This window comes from Mesocricetus auratus, unplaced genomic scaffold, assembly GCF_017639785.1.
Source record: "Mesocricetus auratus isolate SY011 unplaced genomic scaffold, BCM_Maur_2.0 Super-Scaffold_100020, whole genome shotgun sequence".
In the NCBI taxonomy this organism is placed as follows: Eukaryota; Metazoa; Chordata; class Mammalia; order Rodentia; family Cricetidae; genus Mesocricetus; species Mesocricetus auratus.
In genome coordinates this window covers 19,012,625-19,034,083 of record NW_024429201.1, presented here as the reverse complement: position 1 = coordinate 19,034,083, position 21,459 = coordinate 19,012,625, and the positions used below count along the sequence as shown (strand labels likewise).

The 21,459-nt window shown below is 42.5% G+C and overlaps 1 protein-coding gene across 2 annotated transcripts; it reads right to left on the bottom strand.

Moving 5' to 3' along the window:
* Positions 1–15,035: 15,035 nt before the first annotated feature.
* On the bottom strand, positions 15,036–17,057 carry Cartpt (CART prepropeptide). Of its 2 annotated transcripts, none has more exons than XM_005065611.4 (3): positions 16,596–17,057; positions 16,081–16,203; positions 15,036–15,307 (listed from the first exon to the last, which is right to left on the bottom strand). In XM_005065611.4, the coding sequence occupies exons 1-3, from the start codon at positions 16,752–16,754 to the stop codon at positions 15,200–15,202; spliced, it is 390 nt and encodes a 129-aa protein (XP_005065668.1). In that variant the 5' UTR covers positions 16,755–17,057; the 3' UTR covers positions 15,036–15,199. The 2 variants fall into 2 exon arrangements, with proteins under 2 accessions (XP_005065668.1, XP_005065669.1); XM_005065612.4 differs by having other exon boundaries at positions 16,081–16,164; positions 16,596–17,007.
* Positions 17,058–21,459: the final 4,402 nt, after the last annotated feature.

The window sequence follows — 21,459 nt, the reverse complement described above, 5'->3', positions numbered from 1 at the left end:
AAAGACTTATTCCATCTTTCAGCTTCAGAAATTCAAATTCATAGCCCCTGACTCCATTGGTCTGGGCCCACAATATAGTGAAAGAAATAGCACGGCTATTTGGAGGAAGAATCTGTTCACCTCATACCAGATGCAAAGCAGAGAGTGGGTAAAGAACTGGGACCAAGAAGAACTTTCAAAATCTCACTCGCCATTGACCTGTTTCCTCCAGCAAGGCTCCACCTCCCAGTTTCCAGAACCTTCAAAATAGCACCACAGGCAGGGGACCCAGCATCCAACACGAGGACTCCTTATATAATATTTGTTCAGCTATGCAAAGATGTGTTGCATTTGTTTAACTATGCAAAGATGTCTTGCTGTTTACCTTGTCTGCCTAAGGCACCTAATTGGTCTAATAAAATGCTGATTGGTCAATAGTGAGGGAGGAGGTATGGTCTGGACTTCTGGGCAGGGAGAGTAAGTAGGAGGAGGAATTTAGGCTCAGGGAAGAAAAAAAAGAGATGCCAGGGAAACAAAAGGGAACAGTGAGCTAGACTCAGAGAGAGCCTAAAAGAAGGACATACAGAATGAAAGAAAGGTAAAAATGAATAGAAACCAGTTAAATTAAATTAAAAGAGATAGTGGGACTAGCCTAAGCTAAGCATTCAAAATAAATAATAAGTCTTTACTTGGGAGCCAGTTGGCAGCCCAAAGATAATGCCAACTACACAGGCTTCACATTTAAAGCTTAACGTTGAGTTGAGACAAAAAGACAAACTATGGACATAGATCACATTGATGTGGAATGACGAATATATTACAAAGCAACTTTTCAGATCACAAGGAAAGGGGAAAATGTTCAATAGAAGGGAATCTACCAATTAAAAGCAATGAATTAAAAAATCAAATAAGACTTCTACTTCTGGAGTTTCTCAGCTCCACATAGATTAAGGACTCAGATATGAAAAGCCAAATTTGAAAACTACCAGAAGAAAATACAGAACTACATGTTCTGACCCTAGGACATAGAAAAGCATCCCAAACAAGACATGAAAAGCATTAACGGTCAAGATAAAGATTGGTAGACACACTTTAAGGTGAAAAGATGGGCAACAAAATAGAAGATGTTTCATCCATGAGATACAAAGAAATCAAGCTGGAAGTGACTAGAAATTTCCTTTTCTGTTGACTAGCTCTCACAGTGCTGAGAACTCGGCTGGCTGTAGGCTACAGTGGTCTTACCCAACTATGAATCTCAAACACTACAGTGTTGACCTGCATAATGACATTTGCCCACTGATTCAACAGCAGTATGACTCTGATGGGAGTAGCCAGATACTTCATGATTGGATGTGAGACCTTTTCTACAGGAGGGAATTCATGCCTGGTACTGTAAAACTGGTCAAAAGCCCATGACTAGGAGGTCATAGGCTCTAGGTAGAAACCTACTACTGTTATTTCCTACTACTGTCATCTACCTTCTAAATGATAATATTTGTGAGTGTAAGCCAATGCTCTTCTCAGCCTTGGTCAGGGAAGTTTCTTTTTGCACCAGGCAATGGTTGGTGCAGACCCCTATGTGGTCACAGTGCTCTGAATAAGTGGCAGTCACATGCTCAGTACCAAACATGAGGCCAGAGGATGGGGACATGCTGTGAAATGCTGTTTTCTGGATATAACATGGCCATGTTGCTCATGAACACAAGGGAACTATGATTTCTACACAAGAAGCCGTACAAGATGGCACCTGTCAACATTTCATTGGGAACCATGAGGCTCCATGCCTCCTCCAAGAGCCACTGGCAATTATTGGCTGTTAGAGGAGGAGGAATACTTTCTTCAGTGTTGTAGCCATTCATCTTTCTCATGATCCAGTAAATAACCTGCTGGCAGTATCTTGCACGTGGGACACAAAAATAAATAAATAATAAGAAAGTAGGAAGGAAATCTGAGAAGAGGTTCAGTGGGAGGGGGAGGACATGAGAGCTTGGGGGAATGGTAAACATCACCAAAATACATATATGTACAAAATTGTCAATGAATAATGCAATATTTTAAATTGTCTCAATTTACCGTTCCATCATCAGTATGTGAGAGTTCTTATCTATCTTTTATTTCTCTCCTAACATTGGGAATTATCAGACTTCCTAATTTTATGAATTCAGTAGATGAAATTGTATTTTAATCTGCATTTCTCAAGTTATGCATTAGATTGAGCGTATTTGTAGTATAGCCAGATGCTATTTGTGATATTCCTATTCATTCTATTTATTCATTATTTCACTGATTTTTTTTTAGTCTTTTCAGTGCCTTAAAAATAATTTAAAAAATATACACGGGATGCTAATCTTGGTTGATAATATGAATCAGAAACTTAGGGTCTCTTCAGCAAGAGGGTCTTACCACCTGGTTCTGATGGGCAACCAAGAGCTAAAACAATGAGCTCTATTGTTTGGGGATCCTGTGGGACCTCCCTGACCAAGAAATCATAGGGAAGTACCCTGAACCTGACACTGGGATTTTAATTTAATTAACCTATGGCTTCTGGGATCAGCATTCTCCATTCATGCAGGGTACCATCATTCAAAATTGATAATGATGGTGTTGCTTTTAGAATAGTTTGCAAAACAATAACTTATACAAATAGATTATTCAGATATCTGAGGAGTTTTTATGGGCCCTCTCCCCCACCTTCTCAATGGCCCCACATCCATTCAACATAAACTTTTCCTCCTCCAATAATTCCCATCTCCACTTTCATGTCACATATGTTTTCAACCCATCTCTTAGTGCCTCCCTTTTTCAACTACCCCTGGTGGCTCTTTCTAGCTTCCTGGCCTCTATGGGCACTCAAGTTAAATACACAAGCCTAAAATTTGAAACTGGGATCCACATAACAGAGGGAACATACAGCATTTGTCTTTCTGAGAAGCAATCATTCCTTTAAAGTATTTTCAAATTGTCTTGTAAGTAAATATTTAAATTTCCTATTAGCCACAACATAAAAGAATAAATAAATGAAGTCAATTCTAATAACATACTGAATAGTGTTTACTGTATTTAAAATACCATGTCATGTCAATGTGGAATTAATAAAACAATTATTGAGTATCATGCACTCTGTTTTGTGTTTGGCTTGGGGGTTTTCTGTTTTGTTTGTTTGTTTGTTGTTGTTGTGTTGTTTTTCAAGACAGGGTTTCTCTGTGGCTTTAGAGGCTGTCCTAGAACTCGCTCTGTAGACCAGGCTGGCCTTGAACTCACAGAGATCCGCCTGTCTCTGCCTCCTGAGTCCTGGGATTAAAGGCAAACACCACGGCCACCACCACCTGGCATGTATTCTGTTTTTCATAGTAAGCTTCAACAATATAGATGTATCTTATACATACAGCAAAATTCAATTCAGAGGTAGAAACCCTGTCTCGAAAAACCAAAAAACAAAAAGTGATTTATGTGCTAGCAATGTTCTGAGAATGCTTAAATCAATCACAGGCTTAACTTTGTGTTTAAATTAAATTATTCCTGATGTTTGGTACTGCATTCCAGGGAGTCAATAACTACATGTGGCTACAGTCATACTTTCTAGGAATTTTGTTTGTTTGTTTGTGTTTTGTTTTTCAAGACAGGGTTTTTCTCTGTAGCTTTGGAGGCTGTCCTGGCTCTATAGACCAGGCTGGCCTCGAACTCACAGAGATCCACCTGCCTCTGCCTCTCAAGTGCTGGGACTAAAGGCGTGCGCTACCACCGCTCAGCTCAGTCATACTTTCATAAAGTTGAACATTCACATATTTTTGACCCATTTCTATCACTTCTAAACAAATTCCCTAGAGCGGTGGCTCTCAGATTGCATTTAAATATCCAAAGGGATGATGGTTAACGCTCAGGTGGAGCACAGGCCTTAACCCCAGCCCCTCGAGGCCAAGACAGGAGAATCACAAGTTTGAGGATAGCTTGAGCAACACAGAGAGACCCTGTCTAAACACGACAATGATAGACAGACAGACAGACAGAGTAGAGGTTAAGTTGTTGGCTTAATATGTTAAGACATGTGGCTTAGAACTTGCCTTTCTAACTAAAAAAATGCAAAATTTATTACTGTGATAGCAACAATTAAACCTAACTTTCATAACCATGAGCAGAATATTTTTATAAAGTATTGTGTAAACACAGAAAAGATAAAAAAAACCTGAAAATAGTGTGCTACTGTCAAAACAATGATAAAAGGCATAGATATTTTTAGTGAACCAATTCTCAAAAGGCTACAAAAAAAACATACTTTTTTTGGATAACTCAAAAACTAACAATATATTACCAGAAACAATAAAGTTTTGTTTTTAAAGGCAAGGAAATTGGAGAACACAAAATTTAGATAGCATTTACCTAAAGAGACAGGAGAGAGGTATAAAAGTCAGAGTAGACATATGTGTTTATTATATTAATATTACTATAACTATTTAAGAATGGTAATACTGCATATGACACAGTGCCAAATATGCTAAGTATTCAGGAAAGCACGAATACAAAGAAAGTGTCTAGGGCAAACCTCAAAATGTTAACAGTGTTAGCAGTGGGTTATAGAATTGGGGTGCTTTGTCTTTCTCTGTAAATGTGGTTTTCTTTTTTGTGTGTGGTTTTCTTTAATACAGGCAAGGCTCAAATAATTAAACAAGCCTGCTGATTTTATCTTCACCATATATGGAATTCAACTTGCTATCTCCAGTCACTTCCATGCCATTTTATTGTAAACCTTAAAAGTAACCCATTTATACCCTGCAATGTCAGTCTCAGGCACTCATCTGTGTTCTTGTGATGGTAGCTGAAGTCTGCTGACATACTACACGTGTTCTTATGTTCTCATTACTCAGTGGACAAATGTGTTTAAGGCTTCTGAAAGAACTCAAATCCAGGATAGCCATTCTTATCACCTTACCCATGTGAAAAGAGAAGTATAGACTGGTAAATTGCTTGCCCAAGACCACACAGCTAAAGGAGGGGTTTAGAAATCAACCAGTAACAAGAAACGCAGCAGTGTGCATTTCATAACTAAATCCCATTTCAGAGACCATTTTCTCAGAAATTATTTGGTGAGAGTATTTCTCACTAAAGCAAAAATGGGGAGAAGATTCATGGAAAATGTATTACGTTTCCTGTTCTAATAAATTAAAACAGCAATTGTGATTACTGCAGATGACAGAACTTCCTGGTGAAAATCAATACCTGTCTCATTGAGCGGTGTTTGACTATTCTCGGTCTCACGATGAAGCAGAACGCCGAATGACATCAGGAGGCAGAGGAACGGTCGGCTTCATCAGGCCCCAGGGACTCCTACCGTTAGGTTCACCTTTTGGAGAAAGGGCATGAAACTCGTTAGCTGTGCTGCTGACTGCCAGGGAAAGTCGCAGGGACGGTTTCCTCCACTTTCCATGTTGTAGATCTTTCATCTCTGATGATGAGATAATCAATCATGTAGGCGGTAGAATACGATGACAAATAGATGCATTGATTTTCTGAAGTGGCATCATCACTACTTAGGCCCTGGTTTTCAAACAAACGCATCCTGAGTCATGGCAAGTGGGTTGTTTAATTTCATTCTAATAAAACTCTCAAATACATTGCCCAAGCCTCTATCAATCAAGGCCCTTTGAGAAAGCCAGGCTCCTATATTCTTTTCCCTTTCTGCCTTTCACATCCTTGCTTTGGAAGCCGTCTTAGTCAAAGTTCTATTGACTAATGTCGTGACCACAGTAACTCTTATGGAGGAAAACCTTTAACTGGAGGCTGGCTTACAGTTCAGGAAGCATAGTAGCGTGCAGGAGGCAGACATGGTGTTGGAGAGGTAGCTGAGAGTTCTACATCTGGATCAACAGGCAGTAGGCAGAGAGCAAGACACTTCCACCAACAAGGCCATGCCTCCTAATAGTGCCACTCCCTATGGGCCTATGGGGGCCATTTTCTTTCAGACCGCCACACAAGCCCTAATTAACTCCTCATTTCAAAAAGCCAGTTAAGTATCCGCATCTAATTGACAAAGCGAAAATCCCAAACCTGTAGCAGTATCAAAACTCTGGTGAGATTTTGAGCCTGGCTGTGTGGTAAGCTGTGTGGAGGTCATTAGAATTCTGTCAGACCAAGCTAATGGCTTGGATCAGCCTCCGAGGAAGCAGAGGTACACTGCAATCCAGAAGCTGAGAGGAAGGGTTAGTCTAGGTAGAAAAACCAACAAGAAGACTGTGTAAAACTTAGACTCATTGTCACCTTCAGTCCTCAAAGCGGTTTGAAGGACCATATTAACTAAGCAAACCCCATAGCTTAAAAAAAATCTGTGCAAAAAGAGTTCAATGGTTACATGTAGAGGTTTTGTAATTAAAATGCTTTGGATCAAATTGCTTTCCTGCCTCTTATCAGGTATTGAAGTGTCATAGTTAAATTTCTACTGCCATGATAAAGCACCTGGGCCAAAAGCAACATGCGGAGGACAGGGTTTGTTTGGCCTACATGTCCTGATCACAGTCTCTCTGTGTAGCTCAGGCTATTTTGAACTTGTGATTCTCCTGCCTTGGCCTCCAAGGGATTAAAGGTGTGTGCCACCACCGAGTCACTTTTAGCTTTGTAAAGACCCGGTGTACTTGGCTCCGATATTTGGCCAAGCTAGCAAAATGATAAATGTTGTTTTGGTTTAAAGGTGTTTTGATGTAAAAGTTGGGGAAAACGTATTTCAAATATTTGTTTTGTCCTAAGGTTAATGTTAGGGGTGGCAAAACATGTTCATTATTATGGAAAAGCATGATTGTTTTTGAAGTATAAAGATGGCTCAACCTATTCAGGGCTGGCCACTTGTATCAAACTCACCTGGTGGTTGGACAGTTCATTTCTTCATGTTAAGGTCCCTTCTCCATCTTAGGACATGAACTCAAGCTGCAGCACAAATAGACTAAGATATATAGCATATGAATTATATCTCAATAAGCAGTTTTTAAAGATAAATTAAACTATCATCTAAAAAGAAAAATCTCTCCAGACCCACATTCTTTTAATTCAGCCGAGTCTCTACCAAATGACACTCGGGTGCTAGCTCTTTTCTTTAACAGTACAACCTGGGATATTTTCCAAAATGTAGCTTATTTTGTCCTGCCCACCCTAAGCCTTCCTTGAGTCTAATTTTTCCAAAGTTCCCAATCATATCCAGATTTAAACCCTCACTCATAATTTAGCAAACAAAGTCACCTATAGCAGACTCCTACATTAAAGCCAAAGGACAAATTCCAAGAATAATGTTCCCCCATGCAAGGGTCTTCACAACCTAGAATACAGAATCAGTGTTTATCTCCAAGAAAAGGGTGTGGGAATAAAATAGGGGTGAGCTGGGTAATCAATAGAACTCTCCCCCAGGACACCAGATAATCCATGTCTGAGCTCTGATTATACACAGCAGGTATAATCAGAAAGTTCTCTGGGAAGATATTGTTGACAAAAGCCTATGACACTGATTCTCACAGTGTAGGGTGGGAAAACCTACACTCCATGTAAACCGTCTGCCCTGGCAGAGCATCCTAGCCAGTCCTACAAAGGCACAATGTAGACACCTCCATCCTGTGGCACATCTTTTCTTTATGAACATATTTATGTAGGATTTGGAGACAGGGTCTCGTGTCACCCAGGCTGACCTTGAACTCACCTCATACTCAAGTCTGGCCTTGAACTCCAAATGTCTGGATTACAGGCATACACTACCCTGTCTGGCGACCATCTTGTTCCTTTAAAGTCTTTAGGGGCATTTCACTTTTAAGCTTGAATTCCGGAGTTGTGAGACTCTGCCTAGAAACATAATGCATGCTTCCTGTGAGCTATAGACAAGCCCCCTCCTGTGAAGCAGCCCCCACAATTCCGTATCCCTTGCTTTTCTGTTTCTCCAAACAGCAGCACATGGAAGCATCATTGGAGCTGTTGCCGTTTGTCAAGCATCTGTCGAAGAAACTCAGAAACACGTGCCCTCAATCAGGCGCGTTTAACTCCAAAGTCTTGGCATTCTCCAGCCCTGTATTTCATTCTTCTGACTGTGAAAAGCCTGGAGTCATTTGAAAGCATCTTCTCGTACAACAAATATTTATCGGGTACCTATTGCATTCCAGCTGTTGTGCTTATCCCTGCAGATTCCGTGCCAGCAGAGTGTCCTCTGGCCTTGTCCTTAAGGAGATATTGGGGGAAAGAAGTGGTAATCTGTCCTAAAATGTTAAAGCTAATGCTTTCGCAGGCAGTGTAATGTCACACGCAGAGATATTTTACTTCCCTGTTAACCCTAAAGGCCATTATTTACATCTCCAAGTTGCAGGTGACACTAAAGGGTTCCTACCTTAACAGCAGTGAAGCTAGGACTTAAATCCGTGCCACCAGAGTCTACATCGTGTGTTTTTAGTGCAGTGCCTCTTTGTGACACTGGGAAAGCAAATATTCTTTCCATTTTTGTTTTTTTAGAGACGGGGTTTCCCTGTATTGTTTTGGAGTCTGTCCTGGAACTTACTCTGTAGACCAAGCTGGCCTTGAATTCACAGAGATCCGCCTGCCTCTGCCTCCCGAGTGCTGGGATTAAAGGCATGGGTCACCAAAGCCTAGCTATCACTTTTTAAGTTTTGCAGATGCCTCTGCTATCAAACTGGAAGAAACAAGGATGAATACAGGACAAAGTCAAGGCTGAATGCCCGACACCAAGCTTAGAAGCCCTGTCTAGTTTGAGAGAAGCCCATTGCAGGCCTACAAACAAATGCTAACGTTAGTTCTCAAAGCTTCTCACCACTTTCGATGGCTTTACCCCAGGAAGAGTGTCTGTCCTGCAGAGTACAGATGTGGACACACCTACTCTGGTCCCCAGATGGATCCTTGACCACCCCCAAAACTAGACCCAGGTTCCACCTATTACATCTCACATCCATGTCCCTCATTTTATTGTTTTGTTTTTATTTATCATTTAATAATTTCATGCATGTATACAATGTTTTCTGATCATATCCACCAAATTCCCCCCCACTCCTCCTGGACACCCCCAACATACCTCTCCCATTTTCTTACCTTTCCTGCCATGAACCTTCTGAAACATGACCCAAAATTAATCTTTCTTCCCTGTCTTTGTCTGCTTTCTGCTAGTAAGATAAAACACTGACCAAAACCAGCTTAGCGAGGAAATGTTTATTTCACCTTACACTTTCCAGTCCATCATTAAGAAAAAGTCAGGGCAGGAACTGAAGTAGAGACCATACAGGGATACTGTTTACCTACCCGTTCTCCATGGCTTGCTCAGCCTGATTTCTTATACAACCCAGGCCCACATATCCAGTGGTGGCCTAGCCCACAGTGGGCTGGGCCCTCGTACATAAATTAGCAGTCAAGAAAATGCCCTACATGTGTGCTCACAGGCCAATCTGATGGAATCAGTTCCTCTTTCCTCTTTCCAGGTGACTCTAGTTTGTTTCTGCAGGAGGTACAGGAGTCTTTGTGCTCACCGATGAGCACTAGGAGAACCCGGACTGTAGGCACACGGGGTTGTTCCTTCAAGGGAAGGAAGGCATAACCCGTTATCTGCTAGAAGGCTGGGACTGGCCATGTTTTCTAGCCTGATGACCTTTGCACTATCTGTGTGGTTAAAGACTTTTCTGACACCAATCCTCCCCCAGCCCCTTATGGTAAGCTTGTTTTTCTCAGTCAATCTATAGAACCCATCTTTACTGACTTTACAAAGAGTTTCAATGTAGTCAGGTCTGGTGTGTATTTAGTGTACTTTTTCCTCGAGGAGATTCATGTATGCTTTGTTATGAACACAGGATTGAGTTCATTATCACCAGAATAAAATTTCCCCAAATTGTGCTGTGCTTATACATGCCTGAAATTAACTACTAGGGTCAGACTCCAGAAGTTTGAATCAACACAGGCTACTTAGTCATGCTGAACCGAACTGCCTTCTTGCCTCTAGTAGACTGTCTCTTTGCAGGGTAATGAAGGTCACAGAGACCCCTGCATGTGTCACATTGACAAAAACAACACAGCACACGTCCTTAAGTTGTTTTTGTCAGGTCACAGGAATGAGAAAGCTAACTAGTATAATTTTATTCTCATTTTTGCTTTGATTCAATGTTTGTGAGCAATAGTCACCAAGCTGGGACTGGAAAATCTAAACAAGAAAGAAATTTTCATCACATAGTGTGAAATGAAATAGGAGGAGAATGCTTATTACTCAAATGTTCGTTAAATATGTGTCTTTCCAGCTATTCAAAACAACTGTTAGACTCCTAAAACAAATTCAGGATCTGATAATAATTGTACACCAGACCCAGGACATGTATTATTTTCAGAGAAGTTAGCTTAAGCTCCTGCATGTTGATCCAGGATGTACCATCTGTGTATCTACTTCTTGTAAAGAAAGCCCCTGGTTAGTTCCCAGTGTCTACAGGAAGCATCTCAGAGAAAACAAATGTAAAATAAAAAGCTTTTTAAAACACTGCAGAACATTTGGTTTCCTTCCTTCCTTCCTTCCTTCCTCACTTTTCTTTTGTTTTCTGAAATAGGGTTTCTTGGTGTAGCCTTGTCTTGAAACTCACTCTGTAGACTAAGTTGGTCTGAAACTCACAGAGATTCACCTGCCTCCGCCTCCCAAGTTCTGGAATTAAAAATGTATGCTGCCACCACCTGGCTGCCACCACTGCCTTGCTGGTTTTCAAAATGACTAACTCTTATTGAGTACTTAAAATGTCCAGGTTCACACATGGGAAAGGGCCTAGGTCCTTCCCTGGATGAAATGACAGACTTTGGAGATCCCCCCAAGGAGGACCTCACCCTCCTGGGGGAATGATGTGGGGATTGGGTGGGGGGCTGGGGAGCTGGTGGAGGGGCAAGGGAGGAGGGGTGGGAGAGGGAGCTGGGATTGACATGTGAAGCATTCATGTTTCTAATTTAAATAAAAACATATAAAAATGTTCAGGTTCTTGCATGCATTAAACCAGTCCTCCTTAGGTGAATAAAGCCAGGTCAATGGGAAAAGCTGCCTTATTATGAGACATGAGTGCAGCAGTCTCGGCTGAGCATTGACCGCTTACTACACAGACTTACTTCCGATGCCAGCCCTGCTCATGGTGCCATAGTCTTAAAAAGTCTCTCCCTCTATTAAGAAGACATCTAAAAGATGGATGGGGTGGTGCACACCTCTTGTGGCTGAGTTGATTTACCCTACCTGCTGCTTCTGCTTCTAATTCCTTTACTAATGTGAGAACCAGTGTTTTAGGTTTTCACAGAGGACTAAGAGCTAACAGCTCCTCAGGAACCTCCCACATTTTCTAGGACAGACTGGGGCTACTGACATATCCAGCCTTGTAGACTGAGAAACTACAGGGTTTTTTGGTCTCCCCCCTGTGAGAGACGGCCCCTGTGGGACAGACTACTGTGGTACCCAGCCTCTAGGATGGAGCAACAGGGCTCTCAGCCTCCCAGTTGTGAGGCTTTACTGTTGTTCCATAAGCTGACTTAATGAATATTTACTCACTTCCCTTTGTTTCTTCTTCTAGAGAACCTTGACTAATATAATATATTAAAAAAGCTTTTAACAGAATTTTGCAAGCTGATCTAAAATTCATATGAACAAAATAGCTGAAATAACTAAAAAGAGCCCTGGAGATGAGGAGGGAGAGAGTTGGTCCATCAGAGGGAACAATGAGAACTGTTCTAAAGTTTACAACTGGGCTTCCTTGGTGCTGGTAGCTGGGCCATGCTATTCTCCTACCGAGTAATGACATGGATGAAATCAACCTCAACACAGTTGCTCTGAAGCCACAATAAAGCAAATTAAAAAACCAACTCGATAATTTTGCTTAAGCCCAGACAAACAAGGGCACTGTGCAACCCACAAATACCAAACATTTCCATCCTTCAGATAAAACGTGTTTCTGTTACATCTTCACCAAGGACAGCTTCCAGTCTGACTGTGGTGCGCTCTTATGACAGAAAACACTTGGTGAGGCTGGAGAGATGGCTCAGTGGTTAGGAAAGCTTGCCTCTCTTGCGGAGGGCCCAAGTTCCTTTCCCAGCATTCCCAATGGGTGTCTCACAGCTGCCTGTAAGAGATCAGGAGACATGAATAGAGACACCTAAGGGAGTGGAGAAAGTTAGGATTTTAGTGAAAAGATTTCTGTAGAAGCAGCTAACTGTAAAACTATTAAACAATCATTTGTAGTGCTTCCGGACGAAAACACACTTAATTATATCCACAAACAGGCTGTCACAGGGGGAATGGGATGGAAATGTGTCTTCTGAATCACACATCGGCCCCCACTGAGCTAATTTCTATTAAACAACGTCCTTTTGTGAAATCAATAACCTGTTGATACTCAGAGTTACATAAAAGGAAAAGATAAAGGGTAATCAAAGAGATCAAAACTGAAAAAATAATCACAATTTAGGATTGCATGATCAAATCCATAATCTCTCTTGGCTTCTGTTTTGTACTTTGAAAACTGGTAACTGTTTCTACTTGCAAGATTAATTAGATTAGGCATGCTAATAAAAACAATAAGGAAGCAGCAGATGGCCATTGTGCAGGAGACTGCTTCCTACCTGCGCTCTCCATCTCTCTGTGGATGCCCAGAGAAAGCTTTCCCTTTAATTCTGCTATTCTGCCTATGCCTCTTGAGTTTGGATTAGGGAGCTCTTAGCAACTGCTCCTTTCATAAAGCTGCTGCTTAAAGTCATTTACACTGTCAGTGGGGATGCACGCCTGTGATCTCAGCACTCAGGAGGAGGCGCATCCAGAATTCGAGGGTTCAAGGTACTTAGGGAGTTAAGGGCCAGCCTGGTCTACAGGAGGGAGAGAGAGAGAGAGAGAGAGAGAGAGAGAGAGAGAGAGAGAGAGAGAGAGAGAGAGAGAGAGGTGTGTGTGTGTGTGTGTGTGTGTGTTTAAACTTTGGAGATGTCTCCTCAGGACAGCATAGAGTCATGTTTAAAAGTTACAAAACACAACACTTAGCTTTCTTTTTTATTTCTTGAGTTGAAATTACCCCCACCAATTTTCCCTTCTTCCTCTAAAATCTGCCTAAGTGACTTTTTTCTTGGACAGAAAGTGATTCTGTAGGTATATTAACTTAGTCTCACCCTCTTCAAGCATCTGATACAGTAACTCCCCTTTCTTAGAATGAACAACCTCCAAAGGATCCATTTTAAAATCAGGGCATACTCTCTGATAAGGGAGTTGCCAGGACCGGGATGTAGGCCAGTTGGTACAATGTTTGCACTTGCCTAGCATGCATGGAGCTGTGGGTTTGACTTCCAAGCATCATACAAGCAAATTGTGGTGGCCCGTGCCTGTAATCCCAGGTAAGACAGGACAGTCAGAAGTTCAAGGCCATTCCCAGTTACCTACCAGGCTTGAGACAAGACTGCATTACATGACACCCTGCCTCAAAAAGAAAAGAGTTGCCCAAACAAAAGTTCTGGTTTTTTTCATTTTGTTTCTAAAGTGGCTAAGGTTTGAAAGAATTGTGGTGTCGAATTTCTCTTCAGAAGCCGCACCTCCATAGACACCCAAGCTGTCAGGCCGTAACTGAGTAGAGCATCATGATTGTAAAATATTAGATATTGTACACACAATCAAAATTATCTTGGGCTATCTTTAAGAAAAATAATTGCTTGTTTTTCTTATTGAACACTCTCTATTAAATGCTTCTGGCACTATGGGGAGGCTACTAATCAGTGTGGAGTCCATGGATAAGTAACATCACCGTCTCTTGCTGTACACTGTTATATTTAACCTTTGCCTCCAGCTTAACATTCTAGTGACTGTTAGGTAACCCCTTGGAATATATTGCTAAGCTTATTGGTCCTTTAGCCATGACCAACCCTAAAACTAAGGCTATTTGAGAGCAGCTAAATCTATGCAATACATTTCCTCACTTTGCTATTGCCTGCCTACCTAAAGCCCCACAAATGTACTTGCTGGATATATTGATTTATGATATTCTTTGTTCTATGGCTATAAAGGTATATATTTCAGAGAATGTCATCCAAGATAACTTGAGTACATGTTCCCAGAAGATAGCCACTTGGATTTGGCTCAGAATAAGTCATTTGTTTCCTTTAAAGCAAGGTCCTTGCACATAGATAGGACTTATTTGTTTACATACTCATACACACACTTTTAAAAGTAGGTTCCCTGTAGAAAAAAATCTGGCATTTGTCTTTCTGAGTCTGGCTTATTTCATTTAACATAGTGATTTCCAATTCCATCCATTTTCCTGCAAATGCTTCATTTATCTTTATGGTCGCATAAGATCACATTGGCTCTGTCCCACACATTCTTTGTTCATCCTTTTGTTGGTGGACATCTAGGTTGATTCTATTTCCTGGCTATTGTGAATAGTGCAGCAATAAACATGGATGTGCAAGTGTCCCTGACAAGGGTCACGGCTGAAAATAAGGAGTCTAGCTAAAGGTTTGGATAAGGAGAGCTGTAGTCTCGAGTTCAATGGCTTCTACCTCCACCCATCTTTCTGATGTCCTCTCTCTCCCTCTCTCTCTCTCTCTCTCACACACACACACACACACACATACCAACAACAACCACAACCACACCACTGTAGTTAGAGAACAGAGCATATTGAGGCTGGTGTAGCATACACTTAATTAATGATCAAAACTCATTGGAGCTGAGGTGCTGCTCTCCCAATAGACAGCTATTTTTAAAATATTTCTCTTTGAAAACAACAGCATGATTAATCCCATCATTCCTACTTAAATTACTTATGTAGAAACAGCCATGCACTGTGAGCAATTATTTAAAACGTTTTATTATATATAATTTGTACATGCTTCAATTTGTGTTGCTTAGGGTAATTTGTCTCCCAGGTTGTGATGTCATCTACCAAAATTAACTAGATCTAATTTTCATTCTGACACACCACATATAAAAATACAGTTTTAAAGCAAAATTCTTCCCAGAAAGATTCACAAGAATGTGTCAGATGAATAAAACGAGAAAAAATACTTTGCACACATAACCAACACCATGCAAGGCAATGTCCTTCACACAGTAACGTCAAATGTGTTCTTTTATTTTGAAACAGCAGGGAAAGAGCCCATCCACCCTCGGAAGGGAATGCAAACTTTATTGTTGCTAAAGCCAGACTCCAGGGATAAAAGAGTGCTCCTTTGGGGAAAGAGGGAATGTGGGAACTGAAGGGGGAGGCTGTCCCCTTCATAAGCACTTCAAGAGGAAGGAGTTGCAGGAAGTTCCTCGGGGACAGTCACACAGCTTCCCGATCCGGGCCCCTTTCCGCACTGCGCACTGCTCTCCAGCATCGCACTGTCAACAACACAACCAGTGGTTACTGTGGTCCCAAAGGAGCATCTCTTGAGAGGAAGGACTAGACCGCCGCCACCACCTCCGCTCTAAGTACAGTCAGACCCGAACCCCAGGGAGACCGGAGACACGGGCTCATAATTTCAGAAAAGGGATGTTTAAAGGAAGAAATTTAAGGGAGCGCATTTTGTGCTACCACTTCTTGTTTATGTAAAGAGGGAAAAAATCACCCAGACCCTTGCATCTAAGAATATACAATACACTTTCCATAACCTTTTGTTTTCTACTTTCTCACCTCCTTGGCATCTCTCTCTCTCTCTCTCTCTCTCTCTCTCTCTCTCTCTCTCTCTCTCTCTCTCTCTCTGTGTGTGTGTGTGTGTGTGTGTGTGTGTGTGTGTGTGTGATTTTACCTAGAGCTGTTCCAACAGCCGTGACCAGTCCTGAAAACCCTTCATCACGGCATTTAAGAAACAAAACAACAACAAAATGATAAAGAAAAATCCTATTATGCTCTAGGCGGAATTAAGGGAATTAAGGCTGCTCCAATTAAGATGTTTCAGGAAATACCCCCACTCAGATCACAGACTGTTTTCTGGCTCTAAAAGTCTGTTTTCCCTTGCTTGCTCTTAGAGACCAGGGAGCAAAGGGTAAATAAAGCAAAAGCGAAGAGGACATCACCTGAGCCGCTCGGTCACCTGCTAGAGTAAAGGTCATGTGTAAGGCTCATGGCAGGCTTTTCTCCTGGAAAAGTATGGGAAGGGTGACCAGAGCCTTACCATGGGAACTTGGCCGTACTTCTTCTCGTAGATCGGAATGCGTTTACTCTTGAGCTTCTTCAGGACTTCCTGCAGCGCTTCAATCTGCAACACAGCGCCGGGAGCCCGAAGTTGCCGCCTTGGCTGCGAGCCCAGCGTAGGTGCTCACTTTCAGCCCAGTTTAAGGAGCCCAAGACACACAACCGGAGGGCGGCGGGACTCGGAGGACGGGCACGTGGGGGGAGGGGATTGATGGTGGTGGAGAGGAAGCCCTGAGGGCGAAGTCCCTAGTCCCGACCTCCCCTCCCAGAGTCACCAAGGCGCACAGTGCCTAGAACAGCCACAACCAGGAATTCACTCGACATGCAACCCGTGGACTTAAACATCTTGTCTGATAGAAAGTACCAGGGCTTTTTTTTTTTAAACCCGACCCCGGGGCTCTGCCCTCTCGGTGGGACTGGGACGAAGAAGGGACGCATGCAAAGCAAGGGCCCCGCGGCAGCCCAGGGGGAACCCGAGGCGAGGGGAATACTGACCAACTCCTTCTCGTGGGACGCGTCCTCCACGGCAGAGTAGATGTCCAGGGCTCGGGGCTGCAGCTCGGCATCCTCCTGGGCACCGGCACCCAGCAAAGGTAGCAGGAGCAGCAGGGCGGCGCCCAGGAGGGGTAGCAGCCGCAGGCGGGAGCTCTCCATGGTGCTGGACCTCGTCGCTGCTCGGGCACCGCGCTCTCCCGCTTCTTATAGCCGGCTGAAGCGGGTGCCGGGAAGAGGGAGGGGGCGAGGAAGGACGGGGGTGTGGAGGAGGGCCCGGGTCAGCCGTCTGTAGGCAGCGCTCCGCTGCCGTTTGACGTCAATGCCCGCCGGGCTCCGGGAACCCGGGAACGAGGCTCTGGGAGCAGATGGGCTAGAGCGCAGAGAACAAGACCTGGTGCCCCCAAATGCTGTCAGCCCCGCGGCCAGGGACGCTCCCTGGGGGGCCAGAGCTGAAACTGGGAGCCAAAGGGTGAGAGGGATAAAGAGCGGGAGGGCCCATGAAATGGAAAATGCCTTCGGGGCAATGAAGAGTTGCTTCCTTCAGCTTAGCGGTGGTGGATGCACCACAGTCCTGCTCACAGGCTCTGCCTTGCCTCTCCCATCCCCAGTCCAGGGCGTTACAACAAGAAAGATGTGTTGCCTCCAGCAGGCTCTCTTGCTGAGCACAATCCTAGGCAAGCTAGGGGTTGAGGGAGACAGTCAGCATACTAGACAAAGGGAGATTGTGTCCTTCTGCACCAAGGGTGAGTGATGTTGATAACCTGGAGAAGAGCGTAACCTCCGCACAGGAACCAAGCAGGAGTCAAAGAACCCGACTCTGGTTCCAGTCCAATCACTTCCTAACTGTGAACCTCGCTGAGGGGCCTGATAGATGGCTCAATGGTTAAAAGCATGTATCGCTCTTGCAAGGCATGATTTTAGTTCCCAGAACTCACCTGACAGATGCCTACACATATACACACAGTTAAAACTAAAATTAAAGAAGCTCTCAGAACCTCTACCTTCATTTTGTAAAATTGAAATTGAAAGAATGTACCTCATAGTCGCTCTTGTGTGCTGGTCCTTGCCCTCACCACAATAAACACTAAGCCTCCTGGTCCCTTGGCTTAGAACTGTGAAGCCATCCAAGGACTGCATGTGCCCTGCCTCAAATTTAACTCGGGGCAAATTTAACCATCCATGGAAATCCTCCTTCCCAACGTCTCTGGTACCCAAGAATTCCAGGAAATAGAGGTGTGGAAAAAAATTCAGCTCCCTGACCCTGGAAAGATCTCAGGAGATGAGAAGCCAGTGGTGAGCCAGGTCCTCTGGCTTAGGAAGACAAAGGTTTTCTGAGGTTAAGGGCCTCACACCCTGAGTGTAAAAGCAGCTCGTGCTGAATGAGGCTTTCCCACTTGCCTGGAAGCAACCCCATCTGCTCCTTGACCTGGCTTCTTCCATCACACCCTCTTCCCCTCAACTGCTCCTGAACATATCCACTCTCCCCCGTCCCCATCACCACCACACCGCAATCCTGGTCAACTGCCCCAGCCTGCCTAGGGTCTGTTTTTTAGTGTCCCCTTCTCTTGCCTTCCTCTAATCCACAGCTCAACACCAGTCATCATGTTGTGTCCTAAAATACACTAATGGCTTCTCAGTAGCAATCTGCATCCCCCCACCCTGCTATGTGAACTATTGCATTGTCTGCACCTCACCCCCTGCCACAAATCCTGCATCCCCCACCCTGCTATGTGAACTATTGCATTATCTGTGCCTCAACCCCCTCCCCCCACCCCAAACCCTGCTGCTCCACTCTTGCTGGCCGTGTTCTTTTCTTTTTTCTTTTTCTTTTTTGGTTTTACGAGACAGGGTTTCTCTGTATTGTTTTGGAGGCTGTCGGTGCAGCCCGGCCTTGAACTCACAGAGATCCTCCTGCCTCTGCCTCCCGAGTGCTGGGATCAAAGGCGTGCTATCACCACCCAGCGCTGGTCTTGTTCTTGACTCTCAAATAAGCCAATCTTTCTCCTACTTGGATGTCTTTTCATTTACCTTACCTAGAAATGTCTTCCTACATCTTTAAATGGCTCACTGTTTCTTGTGACACAAATCTCAATTTGTAAATTTCCATGGCTACTCAGTCTCAGGCATCCTTCAGTTTATTCTCCTACAACCTTATTGATTACTGTATGATGGGGATTGCTGAAATAGTTAATACAGAGTATGTATCTGTTTTCTTCTATTGTTAAGGGTTTAATTGTCACTCAAATGTGTATTTGGGTGTATAGCTGGAGTTTCTTGTCCTGCCTGGTCCCACAACCGCTTTGCCCCAAATAAATACATGGGCACTATATTAAATATAAAATTGTTGGCCGGTGGCTAGGGCTTCTTATTGGTTAGCTCTGTCTTAATTATTTAACCCATTTCTGTAAATCTATGTATTTCCACGTGGTCTTGGTTTACTGGAGAATGCCCGAACCTGTTACTCCTTTGGAAGCTACATGGTGTCTCCTCACAGTGCCTCTCTCCTCTCCCCTCAGGATCCTCCCTACCCCACCTATCTTCCTGTGTCTACTGGTCAGTCTTTATTCATCAATCAATAAGAGAAACAAACATATATAAGAAGGACATCCCCCATCATGGGTGAAATTCAAGAACTAATATTTCTTCTGATAAATAGCATGTATTTTATATTTTACTTGGTGTAAATCCAACTTGAAAATGTGTCTAACGCCTCCCCCAAGCTCTGCTTTTCACACGTGCCTTTAATGAACTTTCAACAGCAGCTCATTTTACCATTTAAACCTTAAACAGATGCAACGGCACTCACTGCAAAAAAAGTCTCCAGTGATCTTAATCATAGTCTACACTTCAGAAGGAAAGCAACTCCAAGTAACAACTTAGCTCACACTTCCACAAGGATGTGAACACCCCCAGTGCAACAATATCTCTCAAATTTTCCCCCCAGGTACAAGTAATAGCTTTCCCAATTGTGACTTTTATATTAGGAAAGCAACTCGGAAATTCAAGTCCTGATGATACTCAGTTGATGCCATCATCTTCACATAAGCAAGACACCACGTGTAGCTTAAGTTAGGGAAAGGAATCTCGAGCCATCCTTGTGAAATTGACTTGCTTCATAGGCTTATCAGGATCATTTATTTCCAAGCCATAGTGCCTTTTACTTCTTGAGAAGAATGACCTCTTAGATCAGCGGTTCTCAACCTTCCTAATGCTGTGACCCCTTAATACAGTTTCTTGTGTTGTGGTGACCCCCAACCATAAAATTATTTTCATTGCTACTTCCTAACTCTAATTTGCCACTGTTATGAATCATAATGTAAATATCTGATATGTGACACCTGTGACCTAGTGGAGTCGTGACCTATAGGTTGAGGAACACTGTTTTAGAGTATTTTGAAGAAGCCCTGTATAGTAAAGCTTGAATAATATTCTTCCCAAAAATATTTATGTTGGTTTGACTAGAGAAGGAACAAAGAACAAGATATTCTATAGCCTTTATATCATGCCATCAGAACAGTTCATATATCTAATTACTTTTTAATGGCATCATTAAAGGGGTAAAGCCCACTTTTGATAACCAAAAGATATACATTATGGTAATAACTGGTACTGGTTAAGTGATCCAGCAGGTACAGGCACTTACTGAGAAAGCCTGGTGACCGGAATTCAATTCCTGAAACCTACACAAAGACAGAGGAAGGTAAATGATTCTACAACATTGTGCATTATGGCACATGTATCCGCATAGATACCATGCATGTGCAAACACACAATACCAATAAATAACTTTTAAACTATTGCATGGGTAAGAATCAGAGTGAGTTTATCAGATTTGTTAAACACATCTTTAGATTAGACAGTGGTTGTGGTGCACACTTTTAATCCCAGCATTCAGGAAGCAAAGGCAGGTGAATCTCTGTGAGTTCAAGGCCTAGTCTACAGATTGAGTTCCAGGTTAGTCAGGGCTATACGGAAAACCCTGATCCAAAAACCAAACCAAATCAAAACAAAACAAAAAACCCCTTTGTATTTAAAAGAAGTAAATTGAATCATGCAATGTCCTTCTTAAAACCCTTGAAGCAATTAAATTTTCTTAGATTAAAACACAATTTTCTTATCAAGGTTCCTAATATGTTTATGATTCGGCTCCTAACTTCTTCTCCAGCATCTGCACTCAACACTCCTTTCCTCCCTTACTGTATTCAGGCCACACCGACTTCCTCTTTATTCCTATAATAAGCCAACTCCTTTCTCAGCCCAAAGTAACCCAAAGAGGAAACAGATAGTGTCTAAATTGTACTGGAGCAAATTAAGATGTGTATAAAATAAATTAACCTCATTTGTCCAGCACATCATACATAAAACTAGCTGGAAATAGACTGTAGACTTAAATTTAAGAACTAAAACTATAACACTCCTAGAAAAACCACTTCTAGAAGAAAATATTTCCAGAAGGAAATCTTTGTACACTAAGTTAAGAGAAAGATTTCTTCCCTTTTTAATTAAAACATATTTACATAATTTCTCCTTTCCTCCCCCAGCCCTTTCCACAAACAGTCCCCTTGGTTGCCTTTTGAAGTACTATCCTTTTTCTTAGGTGTTATAGTTATAGGTGCCTAAATATATAAATACAACCTGCTCAGTTCATATAGTACTATTTGTAGGTATATGATTTTAGGGTTTACCACTTAATAATAATGAATTTTAGGGGGCTTATTCTTGGAGAGGAATATTTTTCCCACTCTCATCCCTGTTTGCCTGTAGTTCTTTGTCTATTAAATAATTTTAATGTGATCACTGGAATTAATCACTATTTCTTTTTTTTAATATTTTATTTATTTATTGTGTGTACAGTCTTCTGCCT

What these genes read in the sequence shown, in the direction of transcription:
- Cartpt (XM_005065611.4), bottom strand. Translation starts at nt 16,754, where the DNA reads ATGGAGAGCTCCCGCCTGCGGCTGCTACCCCTCCTGGGCGCCGCCCTG. An exon ending in CGTCCCACGAGAAGGAGTTG is followed by an intron (nt 16,204 to 16,595) that starts GTCAGTATTCCC and finishes CTGGGCTCGCAG; the next exon opens with CCAAGGCGGCAACTTCGGGC. An exon ending in AGTACGGCCAAGTTCCCATG is followed by an intron (nt 15,308 to 16,080) that starts GTAAGGCTCTGG and finishes TGTTGTTGACAG; the next exon opens with TGCGATGCTGGAGAGCAGTG.